The 18,290-nt window shown below is 42.4% G+C and overlaps 2 protein-coding genes across 3 annotated transcripts; both read right to left on the reverse strand.

Annotated features, from left to right (window-relative positions):
• Positions 1-330: 330 nt before the first annotated feature.
• On the reverse strand, positions 331-5,702 carry lgi2a (leucine-rich repeat LGI family, member 2a). The gene is made up of 8 exons (XM_076112358.1): positions 5,440-5,702; positions 5,114-5,185; positions 4,343-4,414; positions 3,845-3,916; positions 3,492-3,563; positions 3,131-3,300; positions 2,769-2,933; positions 331-2,668 (listed from the first exon to the last, which is right to left on the reverse strand). The coding sequence occupies exons 1-8, from the start codon at positions 5,700-5,702 to the stop codon at positions 1,851-1,853; spliced, it is 1,704 nt and encodes a 567-aa protein (XP_075968473.1). The 3' UTR covers positions 331-1,850.
• A 1,193-nt stretch (positions 5,703-6,895) lies between these two features.
• sepsecs (Sep (O-phosphoserine) tRNA:Sec (selenocysteine) tRNA synthase) lies at positions 6,896-17,343 on the reverse strand. Of its 2 annotated transcripts, none has more exons than XM_076112335.1 (12): positions 17,231-17,343; positions 15,214-15,329; positions 14,976-15,130; positions 14,749-14,867; positions 14,132-14,290; positions 13,785-13,938; positions 13,577-13,679; positions 13,241-13,370; positions 12,343-12,434; positions 10,767-10,860; positions 10,553-10,643; positions 6,896-9,106 (listed from the first exon to the last, which is right to left on the reverse strand). In XM_076112335.1, the coding sequence occupies exons 2-12, from the start codon at positions 15,325-15,327 to the stop codon at positions 8,860-8,862; spliced, it is 1,458 nt and encodes a 485-aa protein (XP_075968450.1). In that variant the 5' UTR covers positions 15,328-15,329; positions 17,231-17,343; the 3' UTR covers positions 6,896-8,859. The 2 variants fall into 2 exon arrangements, with proteins under 2 accessions (XP_075968450.1, XP_075968451.1); XM_076112336.1 differs by lacking the exon at positions 17,231-17,343 and adding an exon at positions 17,130-17,148.
• Positions 17,344-18,290: the final 947 nt, after the last annotated feature.

Consider the following 18,290-nt stretch of genomic DNA (forward strand, 5'->3'; position numbering starts at 1 on the left):
TGGGGAAGGTTCTTGTGGCTATACGAAGACTTAACGGATACTTGCAGACATAATTCTGGGGCTGAAAGGAGTAGAGCGAAAAACACAATTTAAACTATATTTTCATTCATAGTTAACAATCTCTCTATTAATACTGACTGAACACCAGTCAAAGATAACATATTCAAACTCAAAGCTCTTTGTGGTAAAGACACAAATACAACATTGGGGCATAGAAGGACTGCAGTCGTTTGATAAGTTACAGTGTGTTTGTCATGATTGCAGCTTTAAGATCATAATGGCCTTTTTTTAAGACAATGAATGATAAAACACTTCTTACAATCATACGTTTACACATTTATTTTGATACTCAAATAATTCGATTTACAGTATATTTTGAGAGTAACATTCAATACGCTTAAAACGAAATTATACAAAAGAATCTGCATGTTGTAAAGCTTGCATATACCATTATGTTTTTCATTATTTGCAATACCATTCACTTAATGAGCAGGAGTACTTTTAGACTTCAGAGTTTGATAAGTTCATCGAAAAGAAGTTGGCAAACACCCTTTTTTTGAATGTCATGCTCTTGCAAGCTGTTGTTATTTTTTTCTTTTTAGAGTAAGTGCAAAGATCTGTTCAGGTTTTTGTGTGGCGAACAGGTAGTGGCATTGCAGTCTATGTTTTATGTACATTTTGTCAAGTCAACATTCAGTGTTAGTAAGAACAGAATGACGGACGGACAGAAAAAAAGCCTCTCAACTTGAGTGAATATATTTACATAAACATTTCGTTTTCTCCATTTTTGGACAAAAAAATGATGTCCTTTTATCAAATTTATGTATATAAGTCCACTGGCTTCTGCAGTGAGGAGCCTGTTTTTAGTTATAGTCTATAAAGAAAAGTTAAATTATGTCAGCAGTCCAACAAATGTGGTTATTTTTTCAAACTTGTCAGTAGGTTTACTGTCCACTGATATCAACACTAAATGGATGAAAAGGGCTTCTATCAGCTTTTCCACCTATAATTCCTCTGGACTAAAAGGTTATTCCATTCTCCTGTTTGTCCAAAAAAGGCTTCAGCTATATCATTTCCTGAATATTTCACCTCCTAAAACAACAAACCAATTCTTATTTTTTTTTTTACTGTAAGCAATATAATCTATAGCACATACAGTAATAATACAACTTTACTCTAAGGGCTGGGGTATCGGCTATGGTAATTAAAGGTTTGTGCTTTCGAAACATTCCCTGTATGGAAAAAGCAAAGGGGTGTGATACTTTATCACGGCCAGATGGAGGCACTGTGGGCCCGTCAGAACACAGCACCCCAATGCTGATAAGGCAACAAACTGCACATCACCACACAGTATGAGGACATGAGGTAAGTTGCACAAAGATGAGCAACCACATTTTTTACATGCCCCTAATGAGAATAAAAGAATATTAGTAAAACAATTTTTCTGTCGGGTACTGGTGTATATTTTTTGGGGGGTATAAAACCTTTACCACAGGGGATACTAAACTGAAAGATACATCCAAATAGATTATTTCAAATACACCCTCAGGAATGTTAGCTGGGTTTTTAGGAGAATACCAGCCTCCTCTTAGTCTTTGTGAAATGGTATCTGAGAGTCTGAGAGACCATGAGAACAGATATTAGAACAAGGCCATTGAGAAATAGTCAGGAAACTTTAAAAACCAGAAAGGATTCCAAACACCACTTGATCCAGCTCTTATTTGTTACAGAAACATATGGAAGAATTGATATTTGACAGTCCATTAAGTCTGTTCTGGTCCTTTCTTTTCCTTTCACAAATTTTTAGTGGAAGACGTTCGATTGCAGGAGGGGCAATAAAGCACAGCCCCTCACAAGCTCAAGTCAATGATGATGTGCTCAAAGATCTGTGTGTTTCCCTTGAAGCTGGAGGTGAAGATGAAGTCCCTCCGGTCAGTGGCGACCACAGTAAAGGAGCGCGGCGCCTGGATGTACACCTCCTTGAAGCGGTCAAAGAGTTTGACCTCATCATCCCACAGGTAGATCTGCGAGAAGGTGTAATCACTCCCCAGGGCCAGGTAGTCACGGTCTTTGAATGAGAACGGCTGGAGAATCATGGAGCCTCGCGAGGGCAAGGCCTGGATCTCCGCAAACTGTTTGGCACCCCAACGCAGAATTTTGGAGTCACCAATATAGCGCGTCATGGCCAGGTAGAGTTCCTCCTTGATATGGAAGTGCTTTACAGCCACAACATCCTCCATGTTGGGGATCTCGCCCTGCAGGACAAACTTCTGGTTGCTCCGGCTCCACTGGTAGATCACAGGCACCTGTGAGCGGCTTGCCAAAATAAGGTGGGCCTTCCCATCCAAGTCCAAAAACTCTGCATCGGTGTCGCGGTACCACTCGTGTAGGGACTGGTATGAATAAAAGCCCTTATCATTCCACTTGTAGAGCGTTGACAGGCCCGCTTTTGAGCTGTCCGCAATCAAAAAGAACCAGTCAGAGGCAATCTGGAAGGCCTCAATGTCATTGGGCTTGGAGACCTTGGACACCTCAATGTCCTGGAACTTGCTGAACCTGCTTTGGTCCTCATCAAACTTGTAGATGTGGGAACCGCCAAAGAGCTGAGCCACAATGACAAACACCTGGTCCTGGATGACAACTGACTTGCAACCCACAATGGACTGACCTGGAAGACAGGGAAGAGGAAATAAACAGGCACATTTTACACAAGTGGGTAAACTCTCAACCAGGGTATTCTGAGACAGTTTGTCAAAGCATCGCCGTACCTGTGATGTTATCGTAAGTCCTGAAGTTCATTTCTATGTGGTCCCATTGGAAAACCATACAGCTCTCAGTGCTGGGAGCAGCAATAGTCACATAGACGTCATTCTTGTAGCTGAATGTGTCAACAGACAGAGACTCAGATGCCACGGACTGATGGAGGACAAAATCTGTGGAAAGGCACATACTGAAATGAAATTCTCCAAAAACGAATAATAATTTTAAAAAGCCACATTATATCAGGGATAAACCAAGAAAGCTACACTTTTGCCTATTCTTAACACTCCTTCGGATGACCCGGTTGAGTCGCCTGATACTGATGCCACTTATGATAGAGACAAGGCCAGCTGGCTCAGGTGTTTCTCACCCGTTGAGATGCATTCATTGTGCAGGCTGGTCATATCGTTGAGGCGCTTGTCCTTCATGTCCTCGGGCCCAACACACACGACATCCGACACTGTGGCATTGGTGTTCTTCAGCCACGTCATCAGCCACTTGGCACGGCAGTCACACTCAAAGGCATTGCCTCGCAGGTCCCTGCAGAAGAGGAGTACTGTATGTCATTGCAGAGAAGATAAGTAGCTAGAAGGCGCCTTAGAAGATTTTAAAAAGGAAGATGAAGATGATATGCATGGGACCCAGGGTACCTTTTTGACAAAGATTATGAAGAAGAAAACAGACGACATTGCACTATTTCCCAAAGTCTTTTAACTGAGGGACTAACTTACAGCTCTATCAGTGAGTCCAAGCCAATGAAGAGGTCCCTGGGCAAGGCTTTGATGTTGTTGTTTGCCAAAGACCTAGAAATAACAGCAGTGAATCAATACAGGAAATTGCACGTATTAAGAATTTTAAAACTCCTTCACAAGAAAATGAAGAACATCATTCACATATTGTGTAGAAGTCAAAGTAATATTTAAGGTTCGACACCGTTAACCTTAATCCTAATAAAATAGTGAACTATTAAGCATCACTTAAAATGGTCCAGTTGCTTCATTTTAAAAAAAACACCGTAGCAAATAAAAATTACAAATAAGACATTTTAACAGTGATTTTAATGATTTTAAATGTTGGAACATACAAGTGAGTCAAGTCCCTGAGTCCTCTGAAGGCATATTTGGCTGCCGTCTCTATCTTATTACTCTCAATGAACCTGTGGAAGATAACAACAACAATGCATGTTGGATTTAGTGATTGGATCTTGAAGATTGTAATAAATTACAATAAATACATTATTTTCAAAAATGCCTATTGAGCTATAGCAACAACACTGATAATATTTGTAATATTCCTTTAGCGATTGGTTTGCCATTCTTTTCTGGAACAAATTGAACCACTAGAGGGTGTACAGTTGATACTTTCCTGCCTCATTCACTTTCTGAAAGACATCCACCCACATCCAGTGACCTCATGCCTATAACAACACTTAGAAGACTATTTCATGATGTTAGATTAAAGTGTGCATTTTATTCCAGTTACAAACGATTAAACGAATGTGGACAACATGTTTTAGTAATTACACTAATTCACTCAAGGTCTTTGCGTTACTTTAATAAAAGAAAATCAATGATGAACTTACAGATACTCCAGATGTGGAAGGCCTGAGAATGCATCGTCCCTTACAGTTGTAAGAGAATTGGAATTCAAAAGCCTGTAACGAATAATAAAATACACATGAACCAATGCTGGCTGCCAACACGATGTGCCATTTTATGCCTCTGTCTGAAAAACAGATGCAATTTTTTAGATCGTGATTTCATATTTAATTAGCAAAATAGAGCCAAAGGGGAAAGGTGATAAAAAAGCATCACGTGTTATGACTGGGTAAACGCTCTATATCTGCCACGCCTTTATTTCTGCCGGCATCACAGCTATCACTAGTGGAGTAACAAAGTAGATTGATGGACTCTGGTAAGTACAATATAGCATAGGACTACACTGAAAGCTCACGACTAGACTTCTTTAAAACCTTCCCTGCTGATTGCTTTAACGTGCACCAAAAAGACTTTGCTTCACTGCTACTGTACATGCTTCAATAGCATAAAAGCCTTCATTAAGTCATGCTTACATGCCAATATTATAGTTTATTATGTCTGTGTAACAAGGGTTTGTTGTGTATATTGCAGCTTTGGACTTTCAGACCTCTACCATTTTTAGGCTGCACAGCTTGATGCGTTTGTCATGTCAATCCCCCACATTAAAGACATCTCTAAGTTTTGAAAGTCACCAATTTTGTTCTGAAATCCACCTGCATAGTTTTGTTCTAAAAAGGCGCCTTTGCTTGGAGGTAAGGGCAGCTCCTAAAACCTCATAATAACAGTTGAAACATATGCTGTTGAAGTACTCTTACAGGAGCTGGAGGGATGGCATGTGAGCAAACATGGCCTCTTTGACCTCGGAGAAAGTCCCATTGACGAGACTCCTGAAAGGAAGAAGCAGCAACGATGAACATAAAGCCACCAAAAGCAAATCAGATGCTGAAAAGTGATCAATCAGAGAGAGAGAGAGAGAGAGAGAGAGAGAGAGAGAGAGAGAGAGAGAGGACTGCATTGCCTTTCAACATCAGCTTATTAATATGCACATTGTAAAGAAATACAGCTATGGACAACAGGAATGGAATTCAGTAAGCCTACATTGCTGCGTATCAAACAGAACATCTTCTGTGGAGCTACTCACAAAGAACTGACGTCGTTGGGGCTAATCCTTGGGACGTAGGAGGACCCGACGCAGATGATGGACTCCCTGGAGCAGCTGCATGTTGAAGGACATCGGAAAACCTTCTTCAAATGACCCGGTTGAGACAGGAAGCAGAGCGACACAGAAAACAGTGCCCAAATCTTGAGAGTTGGCGGCATCTTTCCTGCCGGGCTTGCATGTGTGAGGTTTGCTGAGAGCACCGATCGAGGCAGATGGCACCGCGCGTTTACACCCTGCACCATGAAAATGCTGCACTGGCTCCCCCTGACATCAGCAAATCAGCTGCAGCTCCCCTCCGTCCACTTTAATTATTTATTAAGTCAGAGCCCCAGTCGGATAACTGTTGGTTTAGACAACCACGCGCCATACGACGGAAAAAATTAAATAAAGTAAATGTCATTACTAGGCTGCCACAGATGAGCTGGTACGTCACACATCCTACATTGACAGAAGCATTTCAAACATGGCTTTTTAAAAATATATATAGTTTGCATTTATCGACATGTAGTTTCATTATATTATAAAATACACCGCCTGACATACATTTATAGACTTCCAAAATAAATTTCGAACGACGTCAGTTATTCACACGTGCACATTTTTGTTGCCAATTTTATGTCTGGCAGTGCCTTAGAATATGGATCTGTTCAAATCATTTAGATCATATGAAAGTCTCTTTTAAGAATGCGTTTGGCTGAGACGCCAGGAAGTGATATACTGTTTCGTGAGGGCCATTGTACATACAGTAAGCTGTACAGTACCCCTCCTTCATACAGAGGCGCATAACTGCAGCACCATGGACAGCGCCTCTGCTCGGCTGTGGGGCTTTTAAAACTAAATACAATGGCTGTCTGATTGGCTGCACGCATATGCAGAATGCAGCATATACAGTTTTAAAAACAATACGACAAAACAAGAAAACTAATGCCACAATCAAATCGTCACACATTACGTTTCAACACACCAACAAAACTCACAGACAAAACATGTGTTGGATAAAACTGGAGGGAAACAAAGACTTAATTGAGGCTTTTTCAGGCTTTTGAGCCAATGAAAACAGAATTAAAGCACAATTCCAGTTTCTGATCATACACCAGAATATTTCATCATGTTGCCTTGATGGTAACAGCAGGTTGGTCCTCATATACCAGCCAGGTGTAATGTCCCTACTGGTACCAGTCTGATAATCCATGACCCTCTCCGTTAATCTGTGGCCCCGTTTGTGCCACTCTGGCACTCCGTCATCACTGAACTGTACCTGGCAGCTGCTGAAAGCCGGCAGCGAAGGGCCGTTTGTCATTCAGCAGCATCCCTTGGGTACTTAAGACTTATGATTGAGTGTGTGGAGTGCAGATTTAAGAGAAACGTGTTCAAAGTCAGTCTATTTTGGCGAGGAGGGATGAAGGTAAACAATCATTTGGGTTGAAGGCAACCATGAGGCTTCACATGTCTTTATTACCATTTTAAGATGAAGAGACACTTAAATGCTAATTTTTTCCTGAGCTGTTTCCGTACTGGAATCCTTGACACTGACACATTGATCACACCGGTAACTGGATTGCATAAAAAAAAAAAAAAGACTGATGTCGTGTGCAAGTTTCTCAGCGGCAGCTCTTTTCTAATTTACACACTGCAGCAGACTTGATCAATAGAGGGGAGTTCCTTTAAAATTGGCCAGCACGAAAAAGTGGGTCTGACTCTCCCGATCCCCACAGCATCGCTGCAACCTCAGCAAAAGACGGGGAAACCTATTAAACTGGTCACAGGAACTCGAGAGAGAGAAGAGCACACAGCATTTGCACAACAGCTCTGCACAGGAAGAGGCACCCGGCTTATACATCAAATATATACCGATCCACATTCAGAATCAGTCAAATCATCAACAGCTGATTATTTATTGATTCGGACTGGATCTGATGCAACAGAAGAAGACAACATTGAGAAAATAGCCGTTTTGTGAATACTACTGCTGCTTTTCAGAGTGCCGCACTGTAGCAGAGCCGTCACAGTGTTTTCCCCACTGTATTTTGTTAGTGGTTCAGTACAGCCATGGGAACAGTTAAAAGTGTGCTGATACAGCACCCTTATCTATCCGACTCCAGTCCCCTTTCAAAGGCTGCTGGGAGGATTGGTTCTGCTGCTGCTACACACGCAGTAACGCCTGCATTTCCAATGGCTGTTAAAAAAACACTACATGTGCTGACTGTATAATTTGCTAGACCCGAGGCACAGACCTCGCAGCAACTGTGGCAGCTGGAAGCTCCAATTTTGGTCGAAACGCACAAGTGTTTGAACTACTAAAAACATGCAGCAGCATCTACTTCACATGTCCTGAGCTTTCAAATAACAATCAACCTTTTATAATCCACAGCAAGATGAAGGGGACGGGCGCAGGAAGAACTTGGGACAGTGCAGTAGCAAAATATAGATTAGTCTTCAGTCAGCGAGTCTATTTCTGTGCCTCGGGGCGCTACCTGCTCTGCTTACAAATGAATGAGATTGGAGAGCAGAGGGAATAAGAAAAAAGACTGAAGAAAACTTGATTAAAGATCGATTCCCCTGGTGAAGTTCTGACTGAAACTCAAACCCACCCTACGCTGTTTAACAGTAAACTACAGTATAACAGTCAATTACATCTCTCTTAAATTGTTAATGCTGTATACATGTAGGGGTTCAGCAAACATTTCCTTTACTACACACAGGAGTGATCTATACTTGGCGTACTTAATTGATTACGTGATCCTTGCGATCGCTTCCACAGCCTGAAAGTAAATGAGCTAATCCAATACAGTGGCTTCCGATGGAGATAATGGCTGAACGGCTTTCGTATCACATTACAACACACTGCAGAGGACATGGCCCAACATATTACATCATGAGGCTATATTGTTTCACATATCGGTGAGTGGAAAAGCAGCCTAATGTATTCTTAAAATAGAACGCACATGAAGTATGCACAACCACGTGTCTGCCTAGCATTAGCGATGACAATTACTAACACTCCAGCATCGTTATCAAACTGCAAGAATGCTACTTTCTTGTATACTTCATCCCATAACTGCACTGAGGCAGCTAAATATTTAGGCTTAATTAAGAGAAATGACACACCGGAGGGAAAGGACATTTTTACATGGTTTATCCAGCATCTATTTTGAGTCCAAAAATTCACAATTAAGTAAAGCATTTTCAACATATACAGACAACAATGCAAGTGTTTTGCGGATGCTTTGTCAGCATCGCCAGCTGTTGCTCACTGAGCTCAAGGCTTTGACCTTATTACAATGTCTGCATTGATAATCCATCGGCAAGAGCCATTCAAAACACACACAGGCAGCAGAGTGCTCAGACTAAGTAGAAATCACGTTGTCTTTAAAAGGGTTCTCATTTCAGCTCAGTCAGTCATTCTCCTGTAGTGTCCCCCTCGCACGATGGGACAGCTGGGGAACTACTTTTCGCAGCATTCCCCTCTTTCTTCAGGGTCTTCAGGCACTTGTCGAGCCTTTTGATGCACAGTGTCACGTCCTCCCGAGTGATGCCCACAGCTGAGGCGGCGTTCAGGTAGGGACAGGGGTATGCCTCAGAGTGGGACATAAAGCCGAGGAACCTGTGTCCGCTTACGGTCTGCTCCTTACCCAGCGGTATTACCCTAGAAACAGGTGGAAACACGGGGACAATGTGGTAAAATACTGAATATTTCAGCATGGCAAACATTGGAATTTCAAAGTACCTGTGTTCTTAGGGTGTCTGTGTTGAATTTGTAATATGGGGAACTTTGTTACATCCATTCTTTTTAGAGCTTTTTAGCTCAATGCAACCACAATGAGAGTAGTAATAGTAAACCAGAAAACCAAAACAATGAGTTGAAAGACTGCAGAGTGCAGAGCTCCATTGTGAATATTGATTATGGCAGTTATGAAGCTCAAGTTTCTATAATGGAGATAATACTTGTTCTGGCTTGCTGGCATCCGATCTGGCCAGGTAACCATTGGGAGTTAGCGTGTGACTTAATGTGTCAACGAGAAAGATTTAACTTGGAAGTCAGCTGTTTGCAAAGTTAAAAGCTTGTAAATTCCTTTTCGAAACTTGAATGCTTTCAAAAAATAAAAAACCCCACAAATGACAAAGTGTCAAACTCTGCAAAACTGTAAACAAAGCGTAAATGACGCTGTAGTTTGGCAGAGTTTCCCCCACGGTCAGCACAGTTTAAACTCACTTTGAGCATGAATGTTAAAAGACAATGCATGTTATTACGCATGCTGCTGCGATACGAGGAGGAGAGATTCGAGTAAGCTCCGCACTCTGGAATTGAGAACAATATTCACACATTCACTGAAGGAATCCGGGGAGGAAGAAAGGAAGTGTGGGGGCTGTTTGATGTTTTTTTAATGCAATTGAGCCATAAGTGCATTAAAACACAAAACAAGTCTGACATAATGGCCCAAATAAATCATTCATTTTGGGATATTTGAAATATTTAGATGGGAAAATGGAAAAAGAAAACGGCAAAAGTGTGTTGTCGGTGCTTTTGCAGCCATGAGGCAGAAGGCAACAATGAAGGATTGACGAATCCCCCCCCCCCCCGACCAGCGGGAGCGAGAACATGGCTGTGACTGTCTGTGTGTGTCGCCGTCCCGGTGGAGACAACACCGCTCTGTGGCTCGCAATGGAAACATGTCATTAAATTCTGGAGGCGGCCCCGATAGGATGGGCAGTCTAATCATCTAAAGTAGTTTCCTCTCTCCGCCAGATACAGCAGATCCATCTGGCTGATTGCTGACTGCCACTGGCCATTTTGTTTGGCAAACGCACAGCTCATCCACGCATTTTTGAGGACGCAGACGAGTGGAATCACTCCCCAACACACACACACACACACACACACACACACACACACACACACACACACACACACACACACACACACACACACACACACACACACACACACACACACACACACACACACACACACACACACACACACACACACACACACACACAGACACACAGACCCCCTCTTGTGTTCCGTCACCACCCCATGTGTCCATTTCCAGGCCAGATTGTGGCCATGCCCTTTAAAAAGTTTTCCTACCTGGCTCCCGACACTTGCCGGGTGAACAACATGGAGCCCAGCTGAGTCACCGCCTTGTCGCTCTCGCCCTGGAGACCATCCAGAGACATAGCTGGAGGAGAGAGGAGCCACACCCAATGAGAAATGTACGGATACAGGGTCGGAAATGTAGCGTTCATGGACAGAACATACAGTGTGCAGATCTGCTGGTCTAAAGCCAGGAAATTGAGCTTACCCAGTGAAATGGGGTTATGTGGGGTGTGAAGCAATCTCTCCCCGTGTGCTGAGGCTAGACTCTTCAGCTCCTGGGCCAGGAACAAATAAATCTCCTGCAGGACATGCAGACACAGAGAAGAGGCATGGAAAGACAGAACTAGGGGGGAGCCGGGGCCATGAGAAACAACTATAAATAGTAGCACTATTTGCCTGACTGTGTGCGTTTCCCTCCAAGCTTCGGCACAAGCACTTCCTCGCCCTCTGTGGCCAGGACCTTCACCCACATCACACACACTCACCTCTGGGATCAATTACAAAAGGCAGGAGAGGCGCAACACATGCTTTTAATCCTGAAGGTTTAAACATCAACATGTTTAAAATATAATGACGAAGTGTGTTTAGGTCAGTGAACAACAAAACAGCTGTGTTTTTGTTGGTGGAGACCAGATTCCCAAGTGAGGCATCGCACATTAAAGGAACGGCTCTCTACAACAGTGTATGTGTGTGTGTGTCTACTGCGTACTCTGCTGACTCATACCTTCCTCATTTGAAAACATCCAAGAAGGAAAATATTTGTCAAACACAAAGAGCCTTTCCATGATGTCAAGTGTCTCTAAGTGTCTCTTGTTCTCTTATCACAATGGGTGACTCGAGAGGAGGGTGCACGGCTACGACTCTGCACACAATAAGTGTGTGTGTGTGTGTGTGTGTGTGTGTGTGTGATGACTGAACCCCATTTCAACTAAAAACACACAACTAATGGCTCTTTGCAATATCTGTTAAAAAGTGGTCACATGAGGGGGGGGGGGGGGGGGGGGTGAGGAAATCACTCAGTTCTGCAGACACCATGGAAAACTGGTCCTGTACATTAATTATGCAGAATGTGGACCAAGAGAAATCAATAAGTCTTGATGGGTTCGGCCAGAGGTATTTCCTAGATGTATATTTCTGCTACAGAGTCGGTTTCACTCAGATCATATTTTGGGTATCGCATGCCGTCCCGTAAGTGTACCATATTTTAGGTTTACGTCCAGTTTGTAAGTACGCTTTGTATTCTTGAGGGGTTTTACGATAGAGCACGTCAGGAAACTTGATATACTCCATCTGAGGTTATTTCTGAAAATATCCTCTTCCAGCTTTTGAACATTAAAGAAGAAGAATGTATTTCTGCATCTTCCAGAGTTCTGAGCGTCAACAGAAACAAATATAGTCCAGTACATATGCAGTGCTTTCATGGCAGAGCAGTTTGGAGGCGTGAGAATGCTGCAGTGCCCACCATGTGAAGAGGGGGGATGCTGCATTGTGAGCGAGTCTGCTTTAAAGCAGGGAGCCACAAGGGGATGTTTTCTAAAACTTCTGGATCAATTTCATCTTCCTATAGCATACGCCTCCCTCTACAAAGCTCAGTGCTCGCTGAGCATTTACAAGTCTCGTTCCTCAGTCAGAATGCAGGGAAAGAGCCACACACACACACACGCACACGCACACGCACCCATCCATATCGTTTGTTTCATCCTGCCGCTATCACACCCGACCTGAAGTATGTGACAAACTATATCTTTGATTATAAAAAGGTCACGTGTGCGTGCGCTCACCTTTCTCTCCGACAGGAGTTTCTTGTAGCCGCTGGCTCCCAGAGTGAGAAGGGTAATGAGGACGTCGAGGGAAGGTGAAGCCGATGCTCGACCTGGACAGAGAAAGCCCAACAAGTGGCTTTGTTAAGCCGCACTAGGAACGAGACAGAGCTGGCTGTGTGCAAACAAACCGTATTATACAAGTATACGTGTCCACTCCTCACGTTAACCTTTCAACAACAAGAAAAGAAGCGCCAGTAGCTGTTACGGTGACGCATCACATGTATGTCTCTATGGCAGACCAGGTATCAGTTTCCTGTCACTGTTCTGTCCTGTTTAAAAACATTACAAGTGAAACTGTAAAGCCATGGATGGATATCAAATCTTTGACCGAAACTGAACGTCAACAGTAACCTTTAAAATCATAATTTGACATACATACAGTACATTATAGAGTATAAATCTTATACAGACAGAGTTCTTGAATGGCTGCTTTGTGTGAAGACTAAATTCAACATGGATGCCTTTCAGAGAGTTTTGTTTTTTTAAGTATAAGACAGGTTTTTGTTGTACTATTCCTCAAAATAAAGTTAAATTGATGCAGGAACTAATATGTCATATTGATGCTGGGACATTTCAATCAATACCCATCTGTAATGGTGGCCGACTCTCACTAAATATGATTGAAAAGCTATGGCAGTAATAACTATCAGAAATTAATTATCATGAATTACTGGCTTCATATGCCTACATTCATCACATCTTCACTGTTGTAGAAGAAAATAATTGCAATAAAATAAAAAATTAAAATAAAGAAATAAAGAAACATGATTAAATAGACATCTACTTATCTCCTATTTGAATCAATTACCTCCTTAATTTGACTTTATGGTTAGGCCATAGTACTGCTAATGCTCACCTGGGTACATCTGGCTTATCTCCTGTATGAAGGACTCATCAAAACCTGCAATAACGGCGCCACCTACTGGAACCATGAAGTTCTTGTCCAGGCTCTGTACAAAGGCATCGATTCTTCCAACACGAGCCCCCTGATGAAAGACCGCCAAGGAAAATTAAGCAACCACCGTATGTGCCACGAATGAGTAAAGTACACGATGACAGAAAGGACGCTAACAAATCACACATTTGCTATTCAGAGCTGAGCTGCAGTTTAATTACAAGCGAAGACAAGCACGAGTATTCCAGCGCTTCCAAAACACAAATGAGAGAAGGACCGAGGATGAGCCGTACTCACCTGTTGTATGAGGTGCATGCATTTGGACGACTGTACGCCGTACGCGTTGTTAACTATGTGGGGAATATCATGTTTGGCACACGCAGCAGCCAGTTCCTCAAGCCTATAAGACAAGATAATTATTGACTTATCCTCACTTGTATTTGTAAATCAACCACTGTGACATCTAGAAGATTTCTAAAAGGGGTAAATTAAAAACACATGTTACCTGTCGGGGACACGCGGGGCAAAGCAGGACGTTGTTGAATGAACACACAGGATGTTCTCGGCTCCGAGCTCTTCGATCTTCCGCTCAACGGCTTCCAAGTCTGTCCGCAACTCATCGCCCTCGAGTATATTCTCCACCACCACCGGCTCAAAGCCTGTAAAAAAAACAGTCAGACATGCCAACAAAAAGTGCAAATATTTAGTCTGCCATCATCAGACACTTCACAAGGCATTATTTGAGAAGTATTTCGCCCACAGTTGCTATCTGCTGCCATGTTTGTGACACCAACGTGGGCTGTGAACAGGATGTAAGGGCGACAGGACATCGGATGTCGACGTCATCGTCACCTGCTGTGATCATGGCTTTGAAACAGGACTTCTGGTCGATGCGAGGCCAGACGATGTAGCGTGCTTTGGGCCGTCGGTGGCGGAGAGTCAGGAAGCACAGAGTCAAGCTCATCCCTGTTGCCATGGGAACTACGAAGCAGCTCGCCACACTCCGGACACCTGTTGTCCAGAAGAAACGAAGCATTCACACACACAAGTAAAAACATGAATTTTAAAAAAGGGATAATCCACCAATTTCACACATGAAGTTCAGTTTACTCATCACCCTGCTGATACTCAGCCTGGTGATGTCATCAGAGTTATCACAGCTTGGATTCAAGACTTGAAAATGTACTGAGTTGCATTATGGGAAATGTAGGAACCCGTGTTTGTGGAGCCTCACCAACACCAGGGACTCTAAGTAAGAATATCTCTGCCATTTTTTTGCAATCTGTCTTTTGGGAATCCTCCAACTTTATGGAAGTGCAAGACTAAATGACTGGAGGAGATTCTTAAGATTACCATTCTTATTTCTAGTCATAACACAGCTGTTCAGTGGCGAAAAAGTAACAAAAATTCAAACATTACTTGGCACAGTTGTAGAATGTCCTTTACTCTGAATGATACGATTTACACACCTGAGAGCTTTAAGATGTCCAACACCACTGAATTGGTCAGCTTGTTGAGCAGACTGGATCCTGCAGCTTTGGGCTGAACAGCAGCAATGTCACCTGACCGACCGATGCCATGGATCAACCTGCATAAAACAGCTGGATGTCACAACAGAAGCCGTGAAACAAGCCTTCTTAAATTTGAGGCATCCAAATATGGTATATCGTTAAGTTAATGATTGTCAAACTTGGACCTGTAATGTCGTCTCGCCACCAGGCTGGATGCCACCCGGCCCTCCCTCTCTCCTACGCCACAGTTGCCGAGGAAGTTATTGCTGTCCATCACGGCCAGCTCGCTCAGGAAGAGCTCTACGGTGCTCTCGCTCCACCCGTCCTCTGGACACTTACCCTGCAACACACACACACAACACGATAAGTGGGTGGATCTACAGTGACTTTGAGGAACGATGAGGGCAGAGCTGTGGACTTTACCTGCTCCAGTAAGTGTCTAATGAGCTGCTCATGGCCACGGCGCGCCTGGCTCCCCTGTCGAACGTAAGAAGTCGACACTATCTTCTCACTCAGGCTGAAGTTTTCACTGTTCATCTCTGTGAAAGAAACCGCTTCGTGTTAACATCAGTCGTGAACTCTCTCTCAAGTACTTAACTTAATTGTAAAGGGGTCACTAGATCATCAAAGATGAAGATCAGCTGACTGAGGAGTTCTGACTAGCCAATGAAAACAGTTGTATAATGTCTTCTTTGAGCTTGTAGACTATTTGTAACAACACATCTTTGTTACAAACTTTGAATGATATGGGTGTTTACCAGTGGTGTATAGTAACGAAGTAGAAATACTTCGTTACTGTACTTAAGTCGTTTTTTTGGATATCTGTACTTTATTTACTTTACTATTTATATTTCTGTTGACTTTTACTTCACTACATTTTGCAAAGAAAACTGATACTTTTACTCCGATACATTTCCACTGAAACCTTCGTTACTCGCTACAAAATCAAATCTATCTTTAGAAACAAAATGAATCATGAGACCAGCGTCGGGGACTGTGGTGGAACAGAGACTGCAAGCAAGCAGGTTTGGTGAATCAGTGGTCCTAGCTTGCAAGTTAAATCATTGGTTAATCACGTTAATGCGCAATTGCAAACAAGTGCTCTCAAAGCCGCGGTGTTTAGATTCCCAGTGATGCCCAGGATGCTATATGCTATAGCTAGCGAGCGACTACACGAGCAGAATTCCACACAGGACGGGTGGGATGAGGAGAGGTGGATGGGTCAAACAAACACTGGTGTTTCCTCCAGGAGGCCGCAGTTTGTGCCGTGTGTGAAACGAGAAGCCAATGTTGATTTATTTGTGACGTGACTTCCGTACTTAAGCAACGCCACTTCCGTAGATATTTTAACGCAAACCACGATCTTTTCCTTAACCTAACTAAGTAGTTTCTTCGCCTAAACCTTAGTTGTTTCCTGTGAAGATGGAAGTTTATTTTGAAAAGACAGTATGCGTGTAACAAGCGAAAACAGACTCATGTTGCTGGACTTTTGCAGGAAAAACGCACGAAAAATGAGGAGTAACTTTTCGTAAGATATCAATAAAACGGGGATGAATTTATATCATTGTATAAAGAGAGTGACATGAGAAGATCAATCTCATGTCTGTAAGTTAAATCAGCTATAATCACTCTTTTAAAGTGATTAGTGACTCGTCTAAAACATTTAAAAAAGGAATAACTTCAATAGAATCATTCTATACACTGTAGCTTCTTTACATTCTATTAGAATGTAAAGAAGCTACATTCTGATACAATGTAGCTTCTTTACATTCTAATGGAATGTAAAGAAGTTACATTGTAATACAATGTAGCTTCTTTACATTCTAATAGAATGTAGCTTCTTTACATAGAATGTAAAGAAGCTATTTTTTGTAGCTACTTTTACTCAAGTATGGCTTTTGGGTACTTTATACACCACTGGTGTTTACCAGCAATGGGGCGGGGGGGGGGGGGCGGGGTTAATAGAAAGTTGTTTTGGTTGCATTATGGGTAATGTCAGACCCAGCGCTTTTGGTGTAAAGACTAAAAAGTCAGGATATCTTTGCATCTGATGTTTTTATCTGTCTATTATGAGTTCCTCTTGACTTTATGAAAGTCCAATAATAAGAGCTGGAGTACGCCTCTATAATTCCTTCTATCCATGAAGCAGCAGGGAAATAGAAAATACATTTCTACCCAATTCATTGCAAGCCAGGACACTCCTATAAAACAGACGTACACCCATAACGTCGCATGTTTCTGCTAACGTTACCCTCATTTGGTAACCCAAGAAGAAGGAAAAATGTAATAACTTTGGCTGTTAGCGTGGTAACAATTAGCTAACCTCCCGGGTTAGTCACCTCTTGGCAAGGCGAGCAACGCTACTAGCAGCTGCTAAGCTAGCGTTTGCACGCGAGGAATGAGGCAGTTTTGGTAGACGACAGTTAACATATCTTCTTACCTCACAGCTTTCCTGTGAGACTCTCCGTGTTTCGTACCGTCAACCCGCCTCCAGACTATCAACAGGCGTGAGAACCGTCAGGAGGAGGAAACAGCTTCTTCTTCTTCTTCTTCTTTAGGGTTTAACGGAAGCTCGGGCGCTACTGCCATCTTCTGGAGCTAGTTAACTCCTACACTACAGTGTCCGCTTTGTCAGATGTTTTCCTAAATCCTGTTATCTGGGACAATGACCAATCATCTCATGCCATGTCCACTTCCGCCTTTCTCATGCTGCTGTGAGCCCTAATCTTTTCATTATTCCCAATCCATTTCTCCCAGTACCCACTCTATTTTTAATTGAATGTAAATATCTCCCCTGATCCTGCATCTCCTGTCCTTTCTCAGCAGGCCTGTAGCACGTTTTTGATTGTGTGACTTTCATTAAAACTTCTCAAGTTCATCCAATAGTTCACTGAAGCAGTTGTTATTCTGCACGAGCACAGTGGCGTTTATCCTGCCTCAACTTGAAGAGCACACATAGAATCATATGCTGAAAACGTGTATTTCTTTATTAGTTTAAGAGCCTTATTTTATGTTTTATTACAGCTTCTTTACATCTATCGCCCCTCTATGGTAGCCTTCTGCCTTTGTTTTATTTTGCTTTGCCTCTGAGGGGTGTATCTCAGTGCAACTTCAGTCACTACTGCATGAATGTCTGTTTTACATAAGACTGGATCATGGTCACTACGAGGATTTTAATAATTCACAATCACTAATTCCTTCCGTTCAGCCATGATTCAGCCATGATTAAAACAATTATGGCACAAAGTCACATGATCTAGGAGAGCTATTCACTGTGTTAATAATAATAATCACATTGTGCAGAAGGGTGAGCCAGTCAATATATAATTCATCATTTAATTTAAAATGTTATCTTTTTGATTGTTTTAATTTTAATTATTTTTTGGAAGTAGATGGTATTTTTGCTGCAACAAATAAATAAGCTTTCACCAAAAAAATTGTGAAGCTGATATATTGTCATTTTTTTAAAAGTTCACCAGAAGCCAATGGCAGAAAGGAAT

Source organism: Anarhichas minor, unplaced genomic scaffold (genome assembly GCF_050575085.1).
Source record: "Anarhichas minor isolate MPS153535 unplaced genomic scaffold, ASM5057508v1 ptg000049l, whole genome shotgun sequence".
Classification (NCBI taxonomy): Eukaryota; Metazoa; Chordata; class Actinopteri; order Perciformes; family Anarhichadidae; genus Anarhichas; species Anarhichas minor.